A 25,873-nucleotide genomic window follows, 5' to 3' on the forward strand; every position below is an offset into this window, starting at 1 on the left:
CTTATTTAGTGTTTTCTCCTAAAATCTCTATTTCTGGGGTAGTCTTTTACTACTCTCTACTTTGTTTTTTACTCACAAGTCCCACTAGACTGTTTTCAGTTCTTCACTCTCTCTAACCTCAAGATCTTCTTATATAAGCTATTCCCTTTGTCTGAAATACACATCCACACACACACACACCACTTTTTCCCCTTCCCCTTCTGTTCTAAAATATACTGCATCAATAGAAAATTTGAGGTACAGTAAGGCCAACAGATCAGGAGATGATGATTTCTGAAAAGAGAGTTTGTTACTCACAGTTCCCACAAAGAAGGTACATGACTCTTATAGAGTTGTTATGAAGATCAAATAAATGAAGTATAAAACACAGTCCTGTTTGAGTATCTATTTACATGTTTATCATTCACTAAAGATACCTCTTCTTTGAATTGCATATTCATCTTTTCTGGTTTTTTTCTATGATTTGTCTTTTTCTTATTGATTTGTAAGAGTTCTGTGTCTATAGGAGGTACCAAACAATTGTTACTTTGAGTTGCAAATATATTCTCCCTATCTATAGCATTATCTTAACACTTTGTATATGCATCTTTTGTTGTAGAATATCAGTTGCAAAAGGTCTTACTTAAGAAATCCTTTATCATCTTGTATATAAAGAAAATCTCCCATATTGACTAAAAATTTTAAATTTTTGCTGTTCCTATTCAACTGCTTTGTTTGTGTGTGACATGAGGAAGATTTTTAATTTTTTACATGAGTTATTTTCCTTCAGATTTGTGATACCACTTCTATAGTATATTGTTTACATATGTCTATGAGTCTGTTTCTGGATTCCTATTAGACTTAATTATACGAATTCTGTTCCTTCCAATTAAGCTTAGTAATTATGTCATTCAAATAAAACCTAGCACTATGGATTTGCCTATTTCTCCTTGTTCAATATATTTTGAGCACATATTATCAAGCACCTATATGTTTAGAATTATTATATCTGCCTCATGAACTATTTCTTTTAGCAAGGTATTAATCCTTTTTATCACTAATTAATGTCTTTCAATCTTAAAATCTCTTATATCTGATACTATTATGCTACACTGACTTTCTTATGGTTCTTTTTACAACATACCTTATCTTCATTTTCAACATTCATATGTCCTTACAGGTTAGAATCTTCTCCTAAAACAAGAAGACAGCTAGATTACATTTTCAAATGCATTCTGACCATCTTTGCCTTTAACTAGAGTGTTTAGTCAGTTTCAATTTATTGTGATGACAGTTACATTTGGATTTATTTCCTCCATATTATCTTATGTTCTTCATCCTGGTTTTTCTAATGCTTTTTTCTACTATCTTGCCTTCTCTTGTATGACTGTATTTTCTTCATTTTCTTTTTTTCGTTTACTAATTTACAAGTTCTACATTCCATTTATCTTATTTTAGTGATTATTCTTAAAAAATTCTTACAAACAAGGAGAGTTGGTTTAATCCACTACCCTTCTTCCAAATAATACAGGAAACATGGAAATGTTATTCATATATTACTGATGTTTTAGTTCAACCTTATTTGTAACACCTGCAAATAAATCACTGTAATTATACTGTCAATATCATTTTATTAATTTTTTAAGTAAACATTTTATTTTGGAATAATTTTAAGTTTACAGAAAGACAGTACAGAACGTTTCTACATACACTTCACCTAGCTTCCCCTAATGTTAACATCTTACATAACTATGGTACATCTGTCAAAACTAAGAGATTAACATTGCTACATTATTAGACTGATTTACTTCGTTTTCACCAGTTCTTCCACTAATGTCCTTTTTCTCCATTTCAGGATCCAACCCAATATACCACATTACATTTAGGGTGTTTTTTTTTTTTTAACATCTTTATTGCAGTATAATTGCTTTACAATGGTGTGTTAGTTTCTGCTGCATAACAAAGCGAATCAGCTATAGGCATATATATATATCCCCATATCTCCTCCCTCTTGAGTCTCCCTCCCACCCTCCCTATCCCACCCCTGTAGCTGGTCACAAAGCACAAAGTTGATCTCCCTGAGTCATGCAGCTGCTTCCCACTAGCTATTTTACATTTGGTAGTGTATATAGGTCAATGTTACTCTCTCACTTCGTCCCAGCTTACTCTTCCCCCTCCCTGTGTCCTCAAGTCCATTCTCTATGTCTCTGTCTTTATTCCTGTCCTGCCCCTAGGTTCTTCAGAACCTTTGTTGTTGGTTTTTTTTTTAGATTCCATATATATGTGTTAGCATACGGTATTTTTTTCCTCTTTCTGACTTACTTCACTCTGCATGACAGACTGGGTCCATCCACCTCACTATAAATAACCCAATTTTGTTTCTTTTTATGGCTGAGTAATATTCCATTGTTCATATGTGCCACATCTTCTTTATCCATTCATCTGTCAATATACACTTAGGTTGCTTCCATGTCCTGGCTATTATATAAGTAGTGTTGCAATGAACACTGTGGTACATGACACTTTTTGAATTATGGTTTTCTCAGGGTATATGCTCAGTAGTGGGGTTACTGGGTCACATGGTAGTTCTATTTTTACTTTTTTAAGGAACTTCCATACTGTTCTCCACAGAAGCTGTATCAACTTACATTACCACCAACAGAGAAAGAGTGTCCCCTTTTCTCCACACCCTCTCCACCATTTATTGTTTATAAACTTTTTTATGATGCCATTCTGACCAGTGTGAGGTAATACCTCATTGTAGTTTTGATTTGCATTTCTCTAATGATTAGTGATGTTGAACATCTTTTCATGTCTTTGTTGGTAATCTATATATCTTCTTTGGAGAAATTTCTGTTTAGGTCTTCTGCCCATTTTTGGATTGGGTTGTCATTTTTTGACATTGAGCTGCATGAGCTGCTTGCATATTTTGGAGATTAATCCTTTGTCAGTTGCTTCATTTGCAAATATCTTCTCCCATTCTGAAGGTTGTCTTTTCATCTCCTTTACGGTTTCCTTTGCTGTGCAAAAGCTTTTAAGTTTCATTAGGTCCCATTTGTTTATTTTTGTTTTTATTTCCATTTCTCTAGCAGCGGGGTCAAAAAGGATCTTGCTATGATTTATGACAAAGAGTGTTCTGCCTATGTTTTCCTCTAAGAGTTTAATAGAGTCTGGCCTTCATTTAGGTCTTTAATCCATTTTTTAATTTTTGTGTACGGTGTTAGGAAGTGTTCTAATCTCATTTCTTTATGTGTAGCTGTCCAGTTTTCCCAGCACCACTTATTGAAGAGGCTGCCTTTTCTCCATTGCATATTTTTGCCTCCTTTATCAAAAATAAGGTGACCATATGTGCGTGGGTTTATCTCTGGACTTTCTATCCTGCTCCACTGAATTATATTTCTGTTTTTGTTCCAGTACCATACTGTAGTATTGTATGATTGATTACTGTAGCTTTGTAGTATAGTATGAAGTCCAGGAGCCTCATTCTTCCAGCTCTGTTTTTCTCTCTCAAGATTGCTTTGGCTATTCGGCGTCTTTTGTGTTTCCATACAAATTGTGAAATTTTTGTTGTAGTTCTGTGAAGAATGCCATTGGTAGTTTGATAGGGATTGTATTGAATCTGTAGATTGTTTTCGGTAGTATAGTCATTTTCACAATGTTGATTCTTCCAATCCAAGAACATGGTATATCTCTCCATCTGTCTGTATCATCCTTCTTTCATCAGTGTCTTACAGTTTTCTGCATACAGATCTTTTGTCTCCTTGGGTAGGTTTATTCCTAGGTATTTTATTCTTTTTGTTGCAATGGTAAATGGGAGTGTTTCCTTAATTTCTCTTTCAGATATTTCACCATTAGAGTATAGGAATGCAAGAGATTTCTGTGCATTACTTTTGTATCCTGCTACTCTACTAAATTCATTGATTAGCTCTAGTAGTTTTCTGGTAGCATCTTTAGGATTCTCTATGTATAGTATCATGTCATCTGCAAACAGTGACAATTTTACTTCTTCTTTTCCGGTTTGGATTCCTTTTCTTTTTCTTCTATGATTGCTGTGGCTAAAACTTCCAAAACTATGTTGAATAATAGTGGTGAGAGTGGGCAACCTTGTCTTGCTCCTGATCTTAGAGGAAATGGTTTCAGTTTTTCACCATTGAGAATGATGTTGATATGGGTTTGTCCTATATGGCCTTTATTATGTTGAGGTAAGTTCCCTCTATGCCCACTTTCTGGAGAGTTTTTATCATAAATAAGTGTTGAATTTTGCCAAAAGCTTTATCTGCATATATTAAGATTATCATATGGTTTATATACTTCAATTTGTTAATATGGTGTATCACATTGATTTGCATATATTGAAGAATCCTTGCATCCCGGGGATAAACCCCACTTCATCATGGTGTATGATCCATTTAATGTGTTGTTGGATTCTGTTTGCTAGTATTTTGTTGAGGATTTTTGCATATAATGTTCATCAGAGATACTGACCTGGAATTTTCTTTTTTTGTGACATCTTTGTCTGGTTTTGGTATCAGGGTGATGGTGGCCTCGTAGAAGGAATTTGGGAGTGTTCTCCCTCTGCTATAGTTTGAAGAGTTTGAGAAGGATAGGTGTTAGCTCTTCTCTAAATGTTTGATAGAATTTGCCTGTGAAGCCATCTGGTACTGGGCTTTTGTTTCTTGGAAGACTGTTAATCACAGTTTCAATTTCAGTGCTTGTGATTGGTCTGTTTATATTTTCTATTTCTACCTGGTTCAGTCTTGGAAGGTTGTGCTTTTCTAAGAATTTGCCCATTTCTTCCTGGTTGTCCATTTTATTGGCATAGAGTTGCTTGTAGTAATCTCTCATGATCCTTTGTATTTCTGCAGTGTCAGTTGTTACTTCTCCTTTTTCATTTCTAATTCTGTTGATTTGAGTCTTCTCCCTGTTTTTCTTGATGAGTCTAGCTAATGGCTTAACAATATTCTTTATCTTCTCAAAGAACCAGCTTTTTGTTTTACTGATCTTTGCTACTGTTTCCTTCAATTCTATTTCATTTTTTTCTGATTTGATCTTTATGATTTCTTTCCTTCTGCTAACTTTGGGGGTTTTCTGTTCTCCTTTCTCTAATTGCTTTAGGTGTAAGTTTAGGTTGTTTATTTGAGATGTCTGTTTCTTGAGGTACAATTGTATTGCTATAAACTTCTACCTTTGAACTACTTTGCTGCATCCCATAGGTTTTGAGCAGTCGTGTTTTCATTGTCATTTGTTTCTAGGTATTTTTTGATTTCCTCTTTGATTTCTTAGTGATCTCTAGGTTATTTAGTAGTGTATTGTTTAGCCTCCATGTGTTTGCATTTTTTTATAGTTTTTTTTCCTGTAATTGATATCTAGTCTCATAGTGTTGTGGTCGGAAAAGATACTTGATATAATTTCACTTTTCTTAAATTTACCAAGGCTTGATTTGTGACCCAAGATATGATCTATCCTGGAGAATGTTCCATGAGCACTTGAGAAAAATGTGTATTCTGTTGTTTTTGGATGGAATGTCCTATAAATATCAATTAAGTCCATCTTGTTTAATGTATCATTTAAAGCTTGTGTTTTATTTATTTTCATTTTGGATGATCTTTACATTGGTGAAAGTGGGGTGTTAAAGTCCCCATTATGATTGTGTTACTATTGATTTCCCCTTTTATGGCTGTTAGCATTTACCTTATGTATTGAGGTGCTCCTATGTTGGGTGCATAAATATTTACAATTGTTATATCTTCTTCTTGGATCGATCCCTTGATCATTATGTAGTGTTCTTTTTTGTTTCTTATAATAGTCTTTATTTTAAAGTCTATTTTGTTTGATATAAAAAATGCTACTCCAGCTTTCTTTTCATTTCCATTTGCATGTAATATCTTTTTCCATACCCTCACACTCAGTCTGCATGTGTCTGTAGGTTAAGTGGGTCTCTTGTAGACAGCATATATACAGGTCTTGTTTTTGTATCCATTCAGCCAGTCTATTTCTTTTGGTTGGAGCATTTAATCCATTTGCCTTTAAGGTAATTATTGATATGTATGTTCCTATTACCATTTTCTTAATTGTTTTGGGTGTGTTTTTGTAGGTCTTTTCCTTCTCTTGTGTTTCCTGCCTAGAGAAGTTCCTTCAGCATTTGTTGTAAAGCTGGTTTGGTGGTGCTGAATTCTCTTACCTTCTGCTTGTCTGTAAATGTTTTAATTTCTCCATCAAATCTAAATGAGATCCTTGCTGGGTAATCTTGGTTGTAGGTTTTTCCCCTTCATCACTTTAAATATGTCCTGCTACTCCCTTTGGGCTTGCAGAGTTTCTGCTGAAAGATCAGCTGTTTACCTTAGGGGGATTCCCTTGTATGTTATTTGTTGCTTTTCCCTTGCTGCCCTTAATATTTTTTCTTTGTATTTAATTTTTGAAAGTTTGATTAATATGTGTTTCAGAGTGTTTCTCCTTGGATTTATCCTGTATGGGACTCTCTGCACTTCCTGGACTTGATTGACTATTTCCTTTCCCACGTTAGGGATGTTTTTGTCTATAATCTCTTCAAATATTTTCTCAGACACTTACTTTTTCTCTTCTTCTTCTGAGACCCCTATAATTTGAATGTTAGTGTGTTTAATATTGTCCCAGAGGTCTCTGAGACTGGCCTTAATTCTTTTCTTTTTTTTTTTTTATTTTGCTCTGTAGCAGTTACTTCCACTCTTTTATCTTCCAGGTCACTTATCCATTCTTCTGCTTCAGTTATTGTGCTATTGATTCCTTCTAGAGTATTTTTAATTTCAGTAATTGTGTTGTTAATCACTGCTTGTTTGCCCCTTATTTCTTCTAGATCCTTATAAAATGTTTCTTGTATTTTCTCCATTCTGTTTCCAAGATTTTGAATCATTCTTACTATCATTACTCTGAATTCTTTTTCAGGTAGGCTGCCTATTTCATAATCATTTATTTGTTCTATAGGTTTTTACCTTGTTCCTTCATCTGTAACATATTTTTTGTCATTTCTTTTTTTTGTTGTTGTTTTTTTGATGGGTGGTGCTGTTTTCCTCTTTTTCTAGTTGTTTGGCCTCAGACCTCCAGCACTGGAGTTTGCAGACAGTTGGATATAGCCGGGGTTGGTGCTAAGATGAGGAACTCTGGGAGATCTCACTCCGATTAATATTCCCTGTGGTCTGAGGTTCTCTGTTAGTCCAGCGGTTTGGACTCGGAGCTACCACCACAGGAGCCTGAGCCTGACCTCTGGCCTGGGAGCCAAGTTCCCACAAGCTTTGTGGCACAGTAGAAAAAAAAAAAAAGTGAGAAAAAAGAAAAAAAAGGAGCAGTACAATATCAAAGAATAAAAAACGAAATAAAATTAGAAAGATAAAAAATATATTAGGAAAAATAAAACTATAATGGAAACAACTGCAACAAGGTAAAATAAGACCACAACAGAAAAAAGGAAACAAAAAGTGGGCGGGGGAAGCAAGCCAGACGGAGAGAACAATAACAAAGTTTAAAGAATAAGATAAAGTTCGAAAAATAAAATATTTATTAGGAACAATAAAAATATAAAAGAATCAACAACAATGAATCAACAAGGTAAATCAGAACCCCAGTCTAAAAGAGGAAAAAAGAAAACAAAAAAGAAAAAGGCCTTGGCTATGGGGGTGGAGTTTAGGTGGGGTGGAACTTAGGCAGGGAGTGGGTGGGGTTTAGGCCCAGTGCGTTGGAGGGGGTCTCAGAGGGGGTCTCCCAGTGTAGAGGTGAGGCCCTGGGTGGGGGTGTAGGAGCAGGGCTTGGGCGCTGCGCAGCAGGAGGGAGGCTCCGAGAGCAGAGGATTAGGCCGGGGAGCCCAACAGGCTCCCCAGCTGCTCAGCTGACAGGGGAAGCACTGGCTGTGTTCCCTTCTGCTCCTTCACACCACTCCCCAATCATCTCCCCCAGGGTCTCCCCCATTGCCGCTGGACCCCTAACCATGGGTGGGTCCTGCTGGATGTAGGAACTCCTCCCCACCCCCAGCCACCCCTCAGGGGTTCGAGTCCCATAGGTCTGGGCTTTACTTTTGCTCCCCCTTCCCTCCCTCCCACTCCCTCAGGACCACATGGCTAAAGGGGGCCTCCGTGGGCAGAGGATCAGGCTTGGGATCTCAGCAGGTTCCTGGGGACCCAAGTGGGCACGGGAAACCTGGCCATGCTCCCTTTTGATCCTCTGCCCTCTCAATGGTTCCCCAGTTTCCCCCTTTTCCCCTCCCCCAGACGCCCCTCAGGGGCGCCAGTCCCATCCTGCCTCCACTTCTCCTCCCCCTTCACTCCCCCCAGGCCCCACGTCCTACCCAGTGCCTGGGGATTCCTACCGTCCCCTTAGGTGTCCACAGTACCCCACCAGTGCCTGGTAGGTGCCCCAGTTGTACGAGACGCAAATTCCACGTCCTCCTAGTACACCATCTGGACACCGCCCCCGTCAATGTCTTTTTAGATTACAAGTTTACCATTTTCTTTGTTTCCTATGTCTTCTTGTACCTAACAAACAACCTTCTTCTGGGTTCAATTTCCTTCTTACTGAAGTACTTCCTTCATAAATTCTTTAACAAGAGTACATGAACAATAAACTACACTTTTGTTTAGTTTTGTTTTTGTTGTTATGCGTGAAAGGTCCTTATTTTAGCCTCATTCTTGAATAATACTTTAGTGTGGATATAAAATTCCAAGTTGATAGCAATTTTCTCTCAACATTTTGAAAATACAATTATATACTGCCTTTTATCACCGCTATTAAGAAATTATCCTTCACTCAAAACTTTCTTTGGTAGCTAGTTTTTTCTCTATTGTTTGAAAATCTTCCATTTGCCTTTGGAGTTCAGAGTTTTATTATGATGTATCTGTGTGTGTGTTTTGTTTTATTGAGTATGCTTCAGACTCATCTCGATCTGAGGCTTAATGTCTTTATTAATTCTGGATAATTCTCATTATCTCTTGTAATACTGCTGCTCCTTTATTTTTCTGTGCTCTTCTTTAACATTTCACTAAGTAAACTTTGAGATGTCTCCTGTCTCTTAGCCTCTATTTGATCTTTTTCATACCTTTATCTATGTTACATTCTGTGTGATTTCATCTCTTTCAGTTAACCAGTTTCTCTTCAACTTTGTCTACTATTCTGTGTAACTCATCCATCAAGTTTTCATTTCAATTAAAAAGTATGTTTGACTATGTTTACCTGTCTGTTTTGAAAAAGTACTATACTTTTCTCATATTTATAATTCCCCTTTAATGTCATTTGTCATTTCAAATTTACTTACCTGAATATCTGTTAATTTTATTATGTGGACGTTTTGAGGATGCTCTTCTTATTCTGATTTTAGCTCATGATGTATTGTTTACCATTGAGGTTGTATGCTTATCTTTAATCCCACCTTGTAGTTGGGATCCTATGCAGTCTGGATTTAACATACATACTCCAAAGCATTTGCTTCTATCAGATACTCTAGGAGGATTGGCATCACATGGACCATTTTTTGGTTAATTTCTTAAAGTGTCTGGGACCATGCAGGTGGTATTAATGTAAATCCAAAACTTTCATGAAGTCAGGTTCATGATTATGAATTCTCAGGAGAACCTTTTTCCCATCCAGACCTGGACCTCTGAGACAACTAAACTTTTTTTCTTTTATGATGTGAGTTCTTCTTCTTTCTAAACTATGCTTTCACTGAATGCCTAGTTCTTTGAGAAACCTAGCCTTATTCTGGAACCTCATGTCCGTCTCCCTATTTTTTACTAGCCCAAGACCTCATCTCCAGTGTCTATTAATGCTGAAACACAAAACAATTGCAATTCTAATGCTTACCATGTAATATTCATATTCTTTTATTTTTAGTCTTCTAAGATTTCCCTTATTTTCACAGGAGCCCAACTTTGCATTTCAAATAGAATTTATTATATTTTCGCTAGCATTTCTGGTTGTTTTATATGAAAAGCTTCTTTAAATTATTTAGGTTTTCATGTTGCTAGAAATGTAAGATGTAATTATTTATTCAGTGTCTGCTTCTTCATCTAAACTGCCCTATTCATGAGAATGGCAACTGTGAATCTTGGTCATAGCTAATTTCTGAAACTAAGAATAACACCCAGCACAAAAAGGTGCTTATTTAGTATTTATCTAGTAAATATTAAATTAATATCTGGGGTAAATATTATGGCAAAATTAGCAATTGAGATGAGAGGAGGCAGCCTAGAGTATGAGAGCATCAAAACCAAATGTGCCTAATGCACATTCATTTTCAGAAAAGGAGAGTGCCAATATTAGGTGGAGGAAGTGATTTACATGGTAATTTACATGGAAGGAAATGGATATTATATCGATTTTAGAGAATTATAACCTTTAGCCAAATTATCAAGGTTCTTGTGAGAAATATCAACAGTTAATCGAAACAGAGATAAAAATCTTAACGTATGACTACAGAAGTTAAAATGTGCTTTTGTAGCCAGATAAGGGGGTGTAGGTACCAGAAAATTAACTTGAGCCTATAAGTCACATAAACTTGGAAGTTCATCTCTTTATAAGTTTGTTTAATGAGATGAGTGGGGTTTTTTGAAGATTTGTGAAGTCTAACCATAGCTAATACTTACAGCATACTTACTGTATGCTATGTACTCTTCCCAAAAGTCTTACATATGTTAATTCATATAATCTTCATAATAACCCATTTTAATGTGAGGATACAAGTACAGAAAGATTAAGAAACAAAAAACTTACCTAAAGTCCAACAGTAAATGGCAGAGCTGGTGTTCAAACTCTGCCACTCTGACTTTAAAACAAGCTATCCTGAATAGTGGGTACAGTGTACTATGCACTGAAATCTAGTGTTTGTGGGGTAGCATTGTGATATATCATTACATACAGAAACACTGTTATGTGAATCTGTTCTAATGTTAAATTTCTTAAGTAATGTTTTTAATGCTTAATCAAGAAGAGTATATAAAAAGAACGACAGAAAATTATCATAATTATACATTTTTTAAAATATCTTTATGGTTTTTCAGGCAAAATGGTAGTGATGTGATAGGAGATATTGTCATGAAATTTAAATTCGCCAGGAATAGCAATGAACCATCAGTGAAAAGGAAAATTGAGTCTGTTTTACGCCAAATGCTGAATAAACCTGGAAACTTGGCAATGAACACAATTGACTTAACACGCAAGTATCATTTTTTTAGCCATTTCATTTCAATATATCTCTCTACCAGTTCTAATTCATGTTTTGATTTAATGAGAGACTGACTTTTTTCCCTTGGAATTAAACTTTATGAAAACAATGTATTATGAAGCTACCTATAATATATAGCTCTCCAATATAAAATATTCTAAAGTTTTAAAGAATCATTTAGCATTCATTTAGTAAGTTTTATTTGCTAAAAATTCTTTATTATTTTTCCCTCTCCACCCTCCTTGTAAGGGATGTTGCTGTCAGATGTTCAATTTGTAGGTATGTTATAAGAATGGTAAATAGCTGTTTGAGGTCAGAGAACAATTTAATTAAGGATCTATCTCCCTGAGAACAGAGCATGCAATTGGAAGGTGTCTGGTAAATACTTGTAGAATAAAGAAGGAAATTAGAAGATTTAACAATATCCCTACCTAATCTCTGAAAATCCTCTCTACTTCTGCCTAGAATGGAATCTATTTCCATTGTTTTTCATCCCTATTGCTAACACTCTGGTCTAAGCCAACATCATTTCTTACTTGAACTACAGCACTAGCCTCCAAGCTACTCTGCTTCTATACTTTCTTGGCCCTTTCCAATGTATTGTACACATACTGATCAAGGAAATATTTTAAAATATAAATACAATCTTACTTAAAAGCTCCCATGGCTTCCCACAAAACAAAACAAAAATAAAAACAAAACATAAACACCACATGTAAGAAGAATACCATATTTCCTGGTTTACCCAGGACAGTCCTGGGTTCATGCCAATTGACCAAGAACCATTATTAATATTAGCCTTTACGTTTTCTGGTTTGGACAATAAATGATATGGTGATCTCATCTAAAGCACTGTATGATCTAGTTCATACTTACCCCTCTAGCCATTTATTATACCATTCTCTTCCTCATTCACCACAATCTGGCCACACCTTCACTTTCTCTGTTTGCAAAAATTCTCTCCTTCTTGCCTCAGGGCCTTTGCATACATTATTCCAGTTTCTTATAACACAGGTTAGATCACCCCCTTGCATCTGTCAAGTATCATCTGAATCATTTCTTTCTAATGTAAGTCTTTTCTAACTTCCAGTACTAAATTATTTACCTCTGTCATACACACCTTCATTTTCCTTCACAGCGTTTATCACAATTGAAACTACAATATTATTTCTGTGTCTTCATCCTACTCTGTAAGTTTTCTAAAGGCAAGGACCAGTCTGCCTTGTTCATCCTACTGTCCTTCTACTACCCAGTGTCTAGCACATAATAAGTACTCCATTAATATTTTTGCATGACTTTAAAAAAAAGGAATTACTTAATATATGCATAGAATTTAAGGACACTCCTTCAACTCTGTCATGTACTGCTAGCTTAAGAAACCATGATTCCCCTCATAATAAGCTCACAATTAAGGGATTTTGGTGGCTCCCACATTGGACTGGTAGTTAATCAGCAAATACCTGTTATAGTTTTACTAGTTGTTAAAATATTGAAATTCTTTCCTATCTGTTGGTAAATAACCACTGCACCAGGCCTACAAAGGTGCCTCCCCAACCCCTCCAAATTCTCCCAACCCTCTCCTCCCCTTGCAACTACAGCATTAATGCTTAGCACAGCAAGGACTTCCAAGACACTGATCCAGCTCCATGGGTGGCTGTGTCCTTCCTGACTAGCTGATGCTCATGCATTACAGTTTGTTAATCCTCACAACAACCACATGTTATAGATCCTTCTATTGTCCCCACTCAGAAAAGATAGATAATTGCCCAGGGCATACAGGCAGCATGTAGGGGAGCCAGTATTAAAATAAAGTCTTTCTTGCTCAAAGAATGAAAAGGAATGGTCAGCTCTTTATTTCCTTTCTCCAAAAGGATGTTTTGCCTCCTCTAACACTTACAAAGCAGGTGTGATACCCAAGCCCTGTGAAACTTCTGGCAGCAAAAAAGTTTGTTTAAGTTGACTTTAGAGAACATGAACACCTGTCTGAGAGGTTTAGATTTATCTTATAGGAAATAAGAAGCTGATTTCTCATTAAAAGATTTCAAGCAGAGAAGAATATACTCTGATATGATCTACAATTTTAGAAATGTCAGTCTGGTAAAGTAGAGGTGGATGCATTAAAAAGGGAAAAAGTGGAGGCAGGGAATAGGTGTCTAATGATGAAAGCATGAACTAAAGTAGTAGCCAAAGGGAGGGGGAAGATGGTGCTAATGCAAAGGATCGTTAGAGGGTAGAAGGTACAAAATCTGGAAAGCAATAAGATGTGGGAAATGATGAGAAAGGAGGAGTTAGAGACCATTTCAGATTTCTAGCTATTGGTGGAAGTGGTGTCATTTACTAAAGGAGGAAATATACGTAGCAAATTTGGAGTAAAATTTGGTGACATTGAGTTTGAGATGGCTGTAGGACATGCAGAGAAAACTGTTCTATAAGTAGACATTAAACTGGAATATACAAACTGTCACCATCTGGCACCAACATATTTTCCTTTCTGTGCTCTCCCACCACTTCCCTACATGCAACGCTTGTATTAGCTCTACTGACTTTATTGCTCCACAAACATCTTACACCTCCATGCATTTGTGCCCACTATATCTCTCATCTGGAATGCCTTTTCACCTCTTGCCTGCCTGAAAAACTCCTTTTAGGTATTCAAAATACAACTCAAATGTTATTTTCATCATGATAACATCTGTGAACCAGAATCACTAGTAACTCTCTCCTTTATCCTCTCTACTTCACACTTAAATTTATTTGAATGATTTCTTGATCAATTTCTACCTATAAATTATGTGATGGCAGACCTCCTATATTTTGTTATACCTGCAGTACTACAAATAGTATCAGTAAAGTAATACAGATATAGTTATATGTACATAAATATATATTAGAAAAAAATGAAAAATTAACTTCTCTCATAGCATTTACTACATTGTATCTCCATGACTATGTTGCTGTCTTCCCAAGTAAACTGAGTGACTTGAGAGCAGAAATATCTTTTAAATAACTTTTAACTATCTTTTAAGCGTTTGATGAGAAATTAAAGCACAAACTTTAGTGTGCAAACAATAAATTGAGGGAATATTATAAACAGTTTTCTGAAGCCCATGACTCAGATTCTTTCAGCAGGTCTGGATGGAGTCAAGGAGTCTATTTTAGCAGTCCTCTAAATGATTCTGATTATGGTTGTCTGAGGACTACATGTTAAGAAATTAAGGTCAAATGGTATACAGTCCTTTTTGTATTGATCTTACTCTCTCTCTCTTTTTTAACACCAGAAATAACTCACCAGGATACAGAAGATATTTTAACTCAAGGTAAGCTTTTAAATTACTTTGTAAATGTGGTTTACCAAAATAAAAAGAGTAAATGTTCAAGTGATTTGTAGTCTTTGCCAAGGCAGTGTCCACTGAGATGGTATCTTTATTCTTAGTTCACTCATGTGGGTTGTTGTTGAGATAAGATATTGCTGATTCTGTTGGCCTATGAAGTGATGTTTAAGTTTCCCCTCCTTTTAGAAGGAAGAAGTAGCAATGCCATTCCACCACTCTGTGTCAAGTTTGGTCTCATTAAGGTTTTCTTGGCAGCTTTGGGAAGTTTCTCCTGCCCTGGTTCCATGGCAGCATTTCAGTAGACTTGCAAATTATGTTTAGTTGCATCATTTATATGCTCTCTCCTAACCACCAGAATAGCTTGCTTTGTTGTGGATTTAAGTTAATCATAAACTATAATAAAACAAATTACAAAAAGCAATATGAGTTTTATGTCTATAACATATTAGAAAAGTCACTGCTTTCCAATGTCCTTAGCTATACTCTCAGGCTAGGATAGCAGAAATATAGCCGTTAGAAAACAGCAGTTTACTTCTCTGGCTAATAAAAGGTAGTTAGAAATTAGTTCAATATATCTTGATAGCTGGCCTATCTCACATACTTAAGTGATGTTATAAGTTAATGCTTCTTCCTCTGTGGGTGTTTTTCAACTTCACTATATATTTAATTCATGCTTCTTTTTCATTAACATGTGCTTAAATAATTTACTAGAGAATTTGGTTGGAGAATGTAGCAAAGGAACCTATATTCCATGTATATTCTTACTGGAAGTCTAGTCCTCCTCTATCTGGGAGATGTGGTAGAAAAAATGCCTTTGGATGGTGTCCTATTGAAGCAATGTCACTACTTCAGAGCTGGTCCAGCAATAGAAACTGTTGGTGGTGATTTACCAACACTATTACCAACAACAGTAATAGACTAAACAAGAGAAAATAAACCATGGGAGTGGGAGTTAAGGGGAGTTGAGTGATCCAGCCCACTCCAGCCTGTTTCAGCTTTGACCATTAGAGAGTCATGGGCTCTCTTAAAATATTTAAATAAACCTCATCTAGATACTTAGAAACCTTCAGTTACCCTCGAGAATATTCTGTGGACCTAAAGTAACTCCTTTTCCAGGGCACATTTGGTGAGATAGAGTCAGTTACAGATGTGGACTGAATTGTCCACAGTGAACTGAATTACCACTATAGAGTCTTCATGATGAGAGCAGTTTCCCTCCAACTTCATTGTGCACATGAATCACTTGTTAAAATACAGCTTCTAGTAAGTTCTGAGAACCTAATGCCCAACTTGTGACTACAGTTAGTAATATGGTATTGTACACTTGAAAGTTGCTGAGAGCATTTCATAAGTATTCCCGTCACACTTACACACACACACAAAAAAGAGAACTATGTGAGGTGTTAGATGTGTTAAATACCTTGAACTTGGTAATCATTCTACAATGTATATGTATATGCATATCAAATCATCGCACTGTATACTTTAAATATATATACATTGTATGAATATTTGTCAATTATTCCTTAATAAAGTTGGAGGGAAAAAAAATGCAGCTTTTGATTTGTTCCCTGATGTGGGTCTGAGAGTCAACTTTTTTTTTTTTTGTCATCACTGTTCATCTTTACTGTGGGACAACTGACAAATAAAATTACAAGATATTTAAAGTGTACAATGTCATGATTTGATACATGTACACATTATGAAAAGATTCCCCTCATCCAGCTAATTAACACATTCATCACCTCATGTATTTATCACCTCCCTCCTTTTTTATTTTTTTAGCAAGAACTCAGCAAATTTGCTACTCTCAGCAAATTTCAATTATACAATACACTGTTGTCAACTATAGTCACTATGTTATACATTAGATTCTCAGACCTTATTCATCTTACAGCTGAAAGTTTATACCCTTTTACCAAACTCTCCCTATTTCTCCAACCCGCTGGCCACCACTTTCTACTGTTTCTAGGAGTTCAACTTTAATTTCCACATATAGGTGATACCATGCAGTATTTGTCTTTGTCTGGAAAATTCCCTTAGCACAATACCCTACGGTTTCATCCATGTTGCTGCAAGTGACAGGATTTCCTTCTTTTTTAAGGCTGAATAACATTCCTGTGTGTGTGTGCATGCTTGTGTGCATGCTTATGTGCACATATATACCACTATTTCTTGATCCACTTATCTACTGACAGACACTTAGGTTGTTTCTACACAGAGCCAACATTTCTAACAAGTTCCTAGGGGAGGCCCGTGCTGCAGATCCACAGACCACACTTTGAGTAGCAAGGCTACTGAGAAGATGGAAATTTCCCAGGGAACCTGTGGCCTGAACTGGTGCCTCCAGCACTGACCTATCTTAACCCCCACTCATGAGGAATTCCAGAGAACTCTGAAGCTGCTCCAGAATTTGAAACTTCCATGCCAATTAAGTTCAGCAATGTTCTCTAAAATGCAGTCTATAGGCAACAGTCACATAAGTAATCTAAAAATATAACATATTGATCATGCTTTTGGAAAGCCTAGCATGTCGTGGGAAAGAATACATAAGAGACATAAAAGTCATAAATGATGGTGAAATTCTTAAAGCATCTGCCAAGTGTAAGAATCATGATCTTCTCAGCACATTAATTCCCTTTTCCCATTAGAATGTGGGGTCCGTCCAGACCTAATATCATTGTCTGATGAGAGAATCATAGGAGGCACTAAAGCTAAGGAAGGAGACTGGCCATGGCAAGTCAGTTTACAGTGGAATAATCTTCACCACTGCGGAGGTGTCTTCATCAGTAAAGAGTGGATCCTGACAGCAGCTCACTGCTTCAGAAGGTAAGACCACAGTTAACTACCCATCTTGGCATACCTTAGTTGTCTCAATTAATAGTTACATCTGTGTTAGAGGGTATCAATCAATCACATTTTATGCATAAAAAAATTGATCATTAGCGATATTAAATAACTTGCCCTGAATAACACTGCCAATATGCGACACAGCCAAGATTCAAATCTAAATTCAACTGATTCCAAAACCATGCTCTTATTCATTTGCTGAAAGAAAGGAAAGGAAGGGAGGGAGGGAGGGAGGCTGACAGGGAAGAAAGAAAGAAGAGTATCTTTTAAAATCTTCACAATAAAGACATTGAGGCAAAAGAAGTTTAACATAAAAATTCATGTATTTTCTTGTTGTCAAATATTTTTTCTTTAGAATTTTTAGCTAGCATTTACTCCTTTGCAAGCTACTGTACCTCATGAAAGTATCTCCTGGATATATAATTTCTATTTTCCGTATAACTCCACTATCTAAACTCCACAAAACCCTCAAATTATTTGGTTACATTTGGCTTTTATTCAACCTTAAAAGCATGTTGCATTAATCAACCTTCCAATTCATAGATCCTTATTTTCATCAGTTCATACAAGACCTTTCTCTCCTTTTATTTTTCTCCTGTCATACCTGTATTCCACTACTACTACCTTCCCTGCCCCCACAGGCCTCACACAAATATTTGACATGTCTTTAAATATGCAGTTACCTGCAAAACCTTTGGGGTGTGTGTGTGTCTTTAATTTATATGAGTGGCATTGTGTATAAGTCTCATATTTCCTTACTGTTTTTGCTCAATCCTGGGAATTTTAATCTGGTCCACCACTGCATCCACCATATCCCTTCATCCAGCTAGGTTGCTCCAACTTCCCACTGCCACAAAGAGCAGCACATATACACTTTCTCTCATGCCTTCATATGTGCCTCTCTATAAACCTTCAAGAATTTCTCTGACATACATACCCAGAAGTATATATACAGTGTGCTAAATACACTACAATGCTTTCCAGAATTTTACATCTTCACATGTAATGCAAGAGTTCAAACTTCTTTCTCACCAACACAATACTATTCTTTTTCAATTTTTTGTCATTCTTATGAATATACATTAGATGCTCATTATTGCTATAATTTCCATTTCTCTGCTTATTAGTGAGTTTGAGTATCTTTTCATATGTCTACTGGCTGTTTGAGCTTCTCCCATGAAATGCCTATTAATATTTTTTGCTCATCGTATAATGGTTTCTCCCTCCATTTATTGCTGGTTTACAGACTTCTGTATATTCTACAAAAATTTTAGATATTAAACATTGCAAGTCTTTTCTCATTCATCTGATAAATATGTCTATGGTACAGTTAATTTTTTCAGTTTTTTATGTCTTTTAATTTTATTTTTTATTCTACATACTTTTTATTGAAGTATAGTTGATACACAATATTATATACTATAGGTGTACAGTATAGTAATTCACAATTTTTAAAGGTTATACTCCATTTATTATAAAATGTTGGCTATATTCCCTGCATTGTACCATATCCTTGTAGCTTATTTATTTTATATATAATAGTTTGTACCTCTTAATCCCTTAGACCTATCTTGCCCCTACCCCCTCTCTCTCCCTCTAGTAACCATTAGTTTGTTCTCTATATATGATACACTTAATTTTGATCTCATGAAATTCATCCATTCTTAACTGTATGGTTTGTATTTTGGGAGTTTGGCTAAAAAGTCCCTATTCCTAGGTCAGCAAGATAATGCCTTATATTTTTTTTATATTAGTGCTCGCTCTCTCTCTCTCTCTCGCTCTCTCTCTCTCTCTCTCTCTGTGTATGAATACATACACACACACACACACACACACACACACACAAATCTTCAAGAAGCATCACACTTAGTACAGAAAAATCATTCATCAATTAGTAAGACAAGGAGCCCCTTATCATCACTACTATTTAAATGGAACTTCTGGTTAAAGGAAAGGAAAAAAATAACAGTTGGAAGGAAAGAGTTAAAACTAAAGTGAACATTATTTCAGACTTCTTAGTTGCTTGAATGGAAGGATGTAGAAAAGGGAGAAATCAAAGAAAAGTTTTGTGTTATACTAGTGTTCATCAAAGTGTCAGTATATCCTTATTGGAATAATGGAACACCAGGACGTTCATCACCCCAAGATATGTTTTCTAAAATATTTATGTTTCTTTAGACAAATGATCACTCATTGTGCCAGTAAAGAATTACAGAAATAGATCACAAAGAAATGTTGGTCGAATACTTTCTAGATTGGGGGTGGAGGGGACAAACACAAAAACCAAATATTTGAAATTCTCACAAGTTCTCTATTCAAATAACATGTTTTCATATTTTTAGCCGCTCTGATACTCTTCAATGGACTGTCACCTTTGGTATTTCCACAAAATTTCCTAAAGAGAGAAGAGGAGTAAGGACTATTTTAATCCATAACAATTATAAACCTGAAACTCATGAAAATGATATTGCACTTCTACAACTTGATAGAGAAGTCACCTTTACCAGAAATATCCGTACAGTGTGCCTCCCAGATGCTAGCCAGAATATTCTACCTGGTTCCCGTACTTATGTAACAGGATGGGGCTCTCAAAGATACAGCGGTGAGTATCTCAGGAAAAAATAAAACAAAAACAACAGCAATATCTCCTGGTACTTGCTAGTACGCATTTTTTTTTAATTAAGGAACACCTGAAGGGTAGGTTCTATGGACAGAACCATGCTACAGTCTGGTCATCCTAAGATCTAACTAGAGTTCCTTCAGCAAATCCAAGCAATGTCCCTAGAAACTATACAGAATTCTCACACACAGTAATACGAAAATGTAAAAGCAAGTGATACAGAAACATGAGTTCTTCCATGATCCAGAGACTCTACAGACTTGAATGGCTCCCCTATAAAGAAAATTTTAAAAATTTATAAGAGGATTTAGATAGGTATTCTCTAAGGGTTTTAAGGTATTCTGAAGTGAAAGAAATCCTGCCTTCAGAACAAGAAACTCTGTGTGTACATAAGTATTGTTCACACTTATTTATGAAGCAAATAAAATGAGAAAAAGAAATAAGGGTGACATGAAAGAGCAAATATAGCCAAGGGGAAAATGAGTATCAGCTAGGGAGTGGAAGGATAGCATTAACAATATCCATGGGTTTCTAACTATTTTGTAGATCATGTCTCCAAGAAACAAAACTAAGGCTGAATTGTCCTAGAAAATATTTCATTGTGTTTTCATGGCCCAAAGTAATCTGGCGTAGTAAATAAAATCTGTGCCAATCACAAAAACGGCAGTGCCATATTGAAGGAATATCAATATAAAATAAATTCATTCTTTAGTCATGAAACAAGATTTGTTTCTCTTTTGTTACTATATTAAAGGTTAATTAATATTTAATTTTCTAATTCAAAGTTAGTCAGTGGATATTTCAAAATCTACTAGTCAATTTTAAGTAAGCAGATTTTTTCTCCCTCTTAAGGTCTAAGGGGCACTGTATCACACACCTAAAGCAAAAAAAGAAAAAAACCAATCTATGTAAAGGGGTAATCCATATCTACTATGGAAATCTTTGCTGAGAAAAAACTACTAGTACATTTTCAATAGCCTTCTTTGCTGAATAAGAGATAATGTTTGAAGTACAATTATTCCTTCCTATATTCACCATAGAATCATTAATTTATCTACCCTGAAGTCCATTTTCATTCTGCTTTTATACTTAACAGGCAGCCCAGTTCCAGACCTACAACAAGCACAGGTCAATATAATAAGTAATAATGTATGTAATGCACCATCTAGTTATAATGGAGCCATCCTGCCTGGAATGCTATGTGCTGGACTATCTCAAGGTGGAGTGGATGCATGCCAGGTAAGTTCAAGACAATGTTATCCACGTCATCAGCCAAGTTTATAAGCACTTACTAGCATGTCATATTGTGATAGACAGAGAGGTATCATTATAATACAGAGCCCTGATCCTCTAAAAATGTATGGTCTAGATTTTACAGATTCTTATATGAAGTTGATCTATCATGAAACACTGATTCTGAGAAGCCAAGTTGCAAAGTGGTTAACTATCAAGCTCAAGAACAAGACAGACCCGGTTTGAATTCCTTAACCTCTATTACCAATCCTTTCATCTATAAAATCGGGATAAGAATAGTATCTAACTTTTTAGGTACCACTAAAGATTAGATGGAGATTAAATATGTCAGGCACGCACTAAGCAAGAAAGCTCAGCTATCTCAACTATTTCTACTGTTGTTGTCAACCTAGACCATGATCACTGACATCAATAACTTTCACCTCAACCTTCTACTATGAAGACTTAAATAAATCACTCATCTAAGAGTTGTAGATAATTGATTTTAAAAATATAAATAACACCTGAATAGCAGCACCTTGAAGATAAAAAATTTATACAAAGAGCTTAGTTACCTGAGTCACCATAGCTCCCATAATTGTTAAATAGCACTAATGAAGGAAAAGAAAAAACTATTTAGATCTACTTTGTAATTTTCAACCAAATATAAAAACACTAACAATAAATATGAATTCTTACTCTAATGTAATTAGAATAAGATTGTTTTTGGAAGGTATGTTGCTATTTATTTATTTTTAATAGATTTTTACTGTAGCATAATTGCTTCACAATACTGTGTTAGTTTCTGTTGCACAACAAAGAGAGAGAATCAGCCATATGCATACACGTGTCCCCATATCCCTTCCCTCTTGAGCCTCCCTCCCATCTTCCCTATCCCATCCTTCTAGGTCATCGCAAAGCACAGAGCCGGTCTCCCTGTGCTATGCTGCTGCTTCCTACCAGCCAACTATTTTACATCTGGTAGTGTACATATGTCGATGTTACTCTCACTTCGGCCCAGCTTCGCCCTCCCACCCCATGTCATCAAGTCCATTCTCTATGCCTCTTTATTCCTGCCCTGCAACTAGGTTCAACGGTACTTTTTTTTTTTTAGATTCCATATATATGCATTAGCATACAGTATTTGTTTTTCTCTTAGAATAAGATTTTAATACTAAATTTTTAATTAAACTATCTAAACAACTGATGTAGTTATATTTTTTAATAGATTTTATTCCTATGTCTGAAACCCAACCCCATACAGTAACAGCAACAACTACTTAGTATCCAAAATTACATTTTTGGAATTAAGAAAAATCAATCTGTTTTCTTTTTTTTTTTGGTATGCGGGCCTCTCACTGTTGTGGCCTCTCCTGTTGCGGAGCACAGGCTCCGGACACGCAGGCTCAGCGGCCATGGCTCACGGGCCCAGCCGCTCTGCGGCATGTGGGATCTTCCCAGACCAGGGCACGAACCCGTGTCCCCTGCATTGGCAGGCGGACTCTCAACCACTGCACCACCAGGGAAGCCCCAATCTGTTTTCTTGATGAATCTGCTACTGCTTTCCTGACTGAATCATAAGCAGAAAAATGAGGTTTATTCTTTCCTTAAACGTGGCTGACTTTTATATTTAGTGCTTACATTCTTGAAAAAGAGGATAAGTAGTAGTTCTTACATAGTTTTGGCAAAGAGCCCAATCCATTTCCCCAAAATGAAACATTTTTCTTGACTACAAGCTGTGTGGAGGTGGAGGGGAATTGTTTATCAATTTTCAAGACACTGTTAATTACCCACTGGTTTTATTCACTTTAAGTGGAGATGTCTTGATGGTAGGGAATGCTTCTTGTTCCCCTTCCCACTTTCTTCTTTTCTATTGCTAGCCCTGTAACAACAAATTCTCAACTTTCATAGTAGTTTTACAAAGAATTCACCAATCAAGTAAGCAACAAACCTTTACACGATAATTTCAGATCTACGAAGAGCATTAATTAGAACTGACTTAAGGATATACATGAGATATAAAAGGGTGTTTATTCATGCTTTACTCATGATACACTTTACCTTCTGCATATACAGATCCTGCTCTTCCTCCAAGCTCAGTTCAGGCCATAACTCACCATGAAACTTTCCTGTGTGTTCCACTCTGGGTCTCACTGATTTTTAGCTGAAATACTATATATAATACATCGAGTTTATGCCTCAAAAAATAGCACTTTACATAAAAGCTTATGAGATCCTGTTTGTTTTTGTTCATTTATTTTTTTAAATTGCATTATTTACTTTTTATGTGCCAGACTCTGTGCTTACACAGTATCACCTGAACTCAGCAAGTCTATGGTCTAGAAGAGAGACCACAGGCTCAGATATCTGCCTAATCAGGCAGTGAAGCTGCCCAGATATAGGAAAAATTACATGTCCCACTTAGTTTAATATTTGCTTGCCCACTCTTGGTAAGACATTATGCAAAGAAATCTCTTACTATAGAAGAAGTAGAAGAAAAACACAATGATGGGAGAGTGCTGAGAACTGGTAAACTGGAGCACATGTGCAACATCTAAAGGAGGCAGATGCCAATCACCTCCATGCAGTGCTTGCTATCAAGCTGGTAATTCAGACACTAACCCTTCTCCCCATCTAAACCAGTAATTAAGTAGGCATGGAAGAACTAGCTACTATTAAGAGCAGTCAAATGAACAGCAAACTATTCTAGAAGCATACTTGGTAATAACAGCTGAGTTTTATTAGTACTATTTACCAGGCTATACTCAGATTGCTATGCATGTTAAACTCATTTAAACACATTAAAATATTATTTACAGATGAGGAAGCTGAGGTACAAAGGGCTACTAAGTAGCTTACTGAAAATCATATAGCTAGTAAGTAGAGGATTCAAACCTATGCTAACTCCAGAACCCACAGACTTAACCCATTATACAGCATGTAAGATATCCTAACTTTTCCCCCCAAATAGATTATTACATGCACAAATATTTAGTTGGTTGGCTTATTATTATAATTTGCTGGTAAATATTTCATACGGAGTGTTTTACTCATTGCCATATAAATTTCTATTATTCACCAAAAGAATACTTTTTGATACACTGTATATCAAACACCATGCATTGTGCTATGAATAGGAAGATAAGTGAAATTTCTAAACACTTATTCATTCAACAGACATTTTCTTAGCATTTCCTTTGGGCTAGAGGCTTAGCATATAGCAGTGTCCAGAATATGTATGCCCCCTTCCCTTATGGACCTTACAGTAAAGCTTGAAAAACAGACACTGAACAAGTATCATAAATGCAATGAGAGTTGCAGAGATGTGCAGCTGCTACAACTAGGGGAGCTAATCCAGTGGGAGTAAGTTCAAACAGGCACACAAATGTGCACGTACAAAATAATGAAGCAGCAGTGAAAGTACCCATAGGATGTGGGAATGCAGGCAGTGAAAAACTAATCTAGCCCAAAGCTGGAAGCGGTGACAGTGGGGAGGAAAGGTGCAGGTGAGGGATGGCCCCCTGAAGGAGGTGAGCCTGGAATGAGTAGCAGATGGTGGAGTCTGGAAAATATGCTTCTCATCTTCTCACAGTTGCTGAAGGAGCAACACGTGTACTTGGAATATTTTGTTAATTTTTGCATGACTTGGTATTTAGTATTTCAACAGGAAATGTCAGACTAACTTTACTGTCATACTGGATGTGACTTCTACTGCCATAGAAGTAAACTCAATACTTTGGCATTGTTTTCACACTTAAATAATCAATCTTTCTGTTTCCTTCAGGGGGACTCTGGTGGCCCACTAGTACAAGAAGATGCACGGCGGCTCTGGTTCCTCGTGGGGATAGTAAGCTGGGGGGATCAGTGTGCTCTGCCAGATAAGCCAGGGGTGTATACTCTAGTGACAGCCTACCGTGAATGGATAAACCAACACGCTGGGATCTAGTGCAGTAAATAACATCTCTGTTGCAGAGTCTGAATGCAGTTGTGCCTGTCTAAAATTCTAAAACTTTTCAGCTGCAAAAAGAAACAAAGTGTTCTATTTTAACATTCTGTTACATAAATACTAAAGATTAAATACTATTTAACTTTTAGCTGTTACTATGGGTTTTATATTTCTCAAGAAAATTATATGAATGTTGCATAGTAATGTGCCAGGGGGAACACTGTAAACTAGTTATAGAGGTAACAATTATACTATACTTGTGATAACATAAATGCTAGTAGTGAGAGAAACAGATACCCTGAGAGTGGAAACTAAAGGAAACTGCACAAGTCTGCAAGGTCAGAGGAGTTTCCTCTGTGGAAGTCTCATCAAAGCTGATAAATGTGCAAAGTATACAAACTTGCAAAGAAAGAAGTTGCAGATAACATTTAAGACAGAACAGTATGAGACAAAAAAAATACTATATTTTGAGAAAGGAAATTGAGTTATTTGTAGTGAGGTGGATGGACCTAGAGTCTGTCATACAGAGTGAAGTAAGTCAGAAAGAGAGAAAACAAATGCCATATGCTAACACATATATATGGAATCTAAAAAAAAATGGTTCTGAAAAACCTAGGGGCAGGACAGGAATAAAAATGCAGACGTAGAGAATGGACTTGAGGACACGGGGAGGGTGAAGGGTAAGCTGGGACGAAGTGAGAGAGTGGCATGGACATATATACACTACCAAA

General features: G+C 36.2%; 1 protein-coding gene across 1 annotated transcript in view; it reads left to right on the top strand.

The window, feature by feature from the left end:
- Positions 1 to 25,580, top strand: part of LOC112397409 (transmembrane protease serine 11D-like) — a 48,303-nt gene extending 22,723 nt beyond the window's left edge. Inside the window, exons 5-10 of the mRNA XM_024741602.1 lie at positions 10,998 to 11,152; positions 14,440 to 14,478; positions 17,145 to 17,322; positions 19,686 to 19,945; positions 21,060 to 21,202; positions 24,981 to 25,580. Of these exons, the coding sequence (XP_024597370.1) occupies positions 10,998 to 11,152; positions 14,440 to 14,478; positions 17,145 to 17,322; positions 19,686 to 19,945; positions 21,060 to 21,202; positions 24,981 to 25,142 (937 nt within the window). The 3' untranslated portion in view covers positions 25,143 to 25,580. The remainder of the gene's footprint in view (positions 1 to 10,997; positions 11,153 to 14,439; positions 14,479 to 17,144; positions 17,323 to 19,685; positions 19,946 to 21,059; positions 21,203 to 24,980) is intronic.
- Positions 25,581 to 25,873: the final 293 nt, after the last annotated feature.

This window comes from Neophocaena asiaeorientalis, unplaced genomic scaffold (assembly GCF_003031525.2).
Source record: "Neophocaena asiaeorientalis asiaeorientalis breed wild unplaced genomic scaffold, Neophocaena_asiaeorientalis_V1.1 scaffold445, whole genome shotgun sequence".
In the NCBI taxonomy this organism is placed as follows: Eukaryota; Metazoa; Chordata; class Mammalia; order Artiodactyla; family Phocoenidae; genus Neophocaena; species Neophocaena asiaeorientalis.